Source organism: Temnothorax curvispinosus, unplaced genomic scaffold (genome assembly GCF_003070985.1).
Source record: "Temnothorax curvispinosus isolate PA1 unplaced genomic scaffold, ASM307098v1 QBEX01009295.1, whole genome shotgun sequence".
In the NCBI taxonomy this organism is placed as follows: domain Eukaryota; kingdom Metazoa; phylum Arthropoda; class Insecta; order Hymenoptera; family Formicidae; genus Temnothorax; species Temnothorax curvispinosus.
The window spans coordinates 1,674-3,907 of NW_020219075.1; the positions used below are offsets into that span (position 1 = coordinate 1,674).

Consider the following 2,234-nt stretch of genomic DNA (forward strand, 5'->3'; position numbering starts at 1 on the left):
TAAAGATATATATATATATATATATATATATATATATATACTTATAAGTTATAAAGATAGATATATATATATATATACTTATATATATATATAAGTATATATAAGAGTTAAGAAGCATTTATTTAAAAAAAGACATTTATTTACTACATGTAAAGATATTTTTATGTTTTTATAATAAAAGGAAATAGTAAAAATAATGTACAAGATTGGGTTAAATGATTATCAAAACACACACGCACACCTTAATCAGTCACACATGTCTCATTCTTAATCTTTCACATATCAAATCTCTTTTAGCAACACCCGCATTAGAAACGGCAGAAACATTTTCAACATTGTCTGCTATATCAATAAGTTCTACGTCATTTGTTTCAAAATTAAGTTCATCACCTCTCATTAAACAAATGTTATGTAATACGCAACAAGAAAGAATATGCATAGGAATTAAATCTGTTCGATCTATGGCAAGTGTAGTTAAAAGCCAACGAAATCTTCCTTTTAAAAGGCCAAACGCTCTCTCAATGACAATTCTTGCTGAAGAATGGCAGAAGTTATAATTTCGCTGTCGTTCTGTTAAATGGCCATTGTCACGGTATGGTACCAATAAATTTTCATGTAATTTATAAGCCGAGTCACCAACCAAATGGCTATCTTGTGGGAATTTCGTAACATCTCCCAAATAATGTTGAACTTCTGATTGACGAAATACCCGTTGATCGTGGACAGATCCAACATGTCCAGCATAACAATGAATAAATTGGCATTTATGGTCACAAATAGCCTAAATAAGAAGAAAAATATAAACATATGTAAACTCAAAACTTCCCATTTTTGTCCCCTCGTTCGCAATTGATGTAATCATGTGGGGAGGTTTTGATTGCTTAAACTCACAATGCGTGTCGCGACGCGTGACGCGCTCACTGAGAACGTATCCTTAGATATTAAGACAGTCTTGAAATAAAAACGGACTACAAAATAAAATTTGAAGTAAAACAATAAACACACCTGAAGTTGGATGGAATGGTGACCTTTGCGATTTATATAACATTCGGGATTGTTTTTTGGGGCTGGAATGTTTATATGTGTTCCGTCTATAGCTCCAATAATTTTAGAAAATCCACTTGCATTTTCAAATCCTGCCCACACTTCGTTTACTCGGTCACCTGTAGGCCACTTAATAACAACAGGCGCAAGCTCATTGAGTGCCTTTACCACTCTCCTTGTTATATATAAAGCAGTGCTTCTTCCAACATTAAATCGTTCACAAATTGACCTAAGCATAAAGAAATAAAAAGCTATATAAGATTTTAAAACTTAAATCATTAAATATATTAAATATTTAACAATAATTCTATTACCTAAAAGAATCTGGAGTAGCTAGTCTCCATAATGCCAACAGAAATTGTGTGCGCGGATCAATCATAGGTGTTCCAGGTATTACCCTTTTTAATCTTTGTTCGATACAAGATAAGATATAATCAAAAGTTTCAGGTAACATCCTAAATGGCAAAGACATGAAATATGAAAGACGTAAAATGTAATTTTTTAAAACAAAAATTATTAATATTAATAAACCATACCTGAAATGGGCTTTGAATTCTTCTTTAGTTAAATTTGGTATTATATGTGACACGTAATTTAAAATTCTTGGAACACGTCTTCTTACATTTCTACAATCTCTTATTATTTTTAATTCTTCATCATCGCTTTCTGATGATGAATCAGAAGAAGAATCTATTATTTCACGTATTATAACAACGGCAGTCGTTAAAATTTCGCGATTGTTATAATGCGTGATGATTTGCTCCTCTTGCTCCATAGCTTGCTCCATGATTTCAATTTTTAGGTTAATATTTGAAGTTAGGTTAGATCAAACGCGACGCTATTGCTGTTCATAGAGCTTGCATTCGCAAATGCTATCTTTGCTCTGCGAACGCAATTTGTAGTGTTAGCGTTGGTAGCGTGATAGCGAGCTCCCCGAACGCACCCTTGATGTGCCGTGTCATGATCGCCCGCGATCGCTCACCAACCCCGCGTGGTATGGCTAATGGTCATTTGCCGTATCTTCGCATTAATTGTTTAATATGGCCTCGACTAATTAGCCGTAGGTGACTAATCCCTCGCTACGCTTTTGTCGCTATTGCTTATGTTTCGCTGGTTCCGCTTACCATGCTCCTTTTGATATCGAGTCACCCGGTATCTGCACGCCTCGACATACCCCGTGCTTCTAAACG

At 34.4% G+C, this 2,234-nt stretch overlaps 1 protein-coding gene across 1 annotated transcript; it reads right to left on the minus strand.

Annotated features, from left to right (window-relative positions):
- Positions 1 to 126: 126 nt before the first annotated feature.
- On the minus strand, positions 127 to 1,908 carry LOC112458876 (protein ANTAGONIST OF LIKE HETEROCHROMATIN PROTEIN 1-like). Its single transcript, XM_025022695.1, has 4 exons — positions 1,581 to 1,908; positions 1,359 to 1,499; positions 1,006 to 1,273; positions 127 to 781 (listed from the first exon to the last, which is right to left on the minus strand). Exons 1-4 carry the CDS (start codon positions 1,829 to 1,831, stop codon positions 251 to 253), a joined length of 1,191 nt encoding a protein of 396 aa, XP_024878463.1. The 5' UTR covers positions 1,832 to 1,908; the 3' UTR covers positions 127 to 250.
- Between the last annotated feature and the right edge of the window lie 326 nt (positions 1,909 to 2,234).

Bases quoted from the DNA above. Each gene is read 5' to 3' on its own strand.
- LOC112458876 (XM_025022695.1), bottom strand. From the start codon at position 1,831: ATGGAGCAAGCTATGGAGCAAGAGGAGCAAATCATCACGCATTATAAC. The intron at 1,500-1,580 runs GTATGGTTTATT...TTTGCCATTTAG, and splicing joins GAATTCAAAGCCCATTTCAG to GATGTTACCTGAAACTTTTG. The intron at 782-1,005 runs GTGTGTTTATTG...CTTCTTATTTAG, and splicing joins ACCATTCCATCCAACTTCAG to GCTATTTGTGACCATAAATG.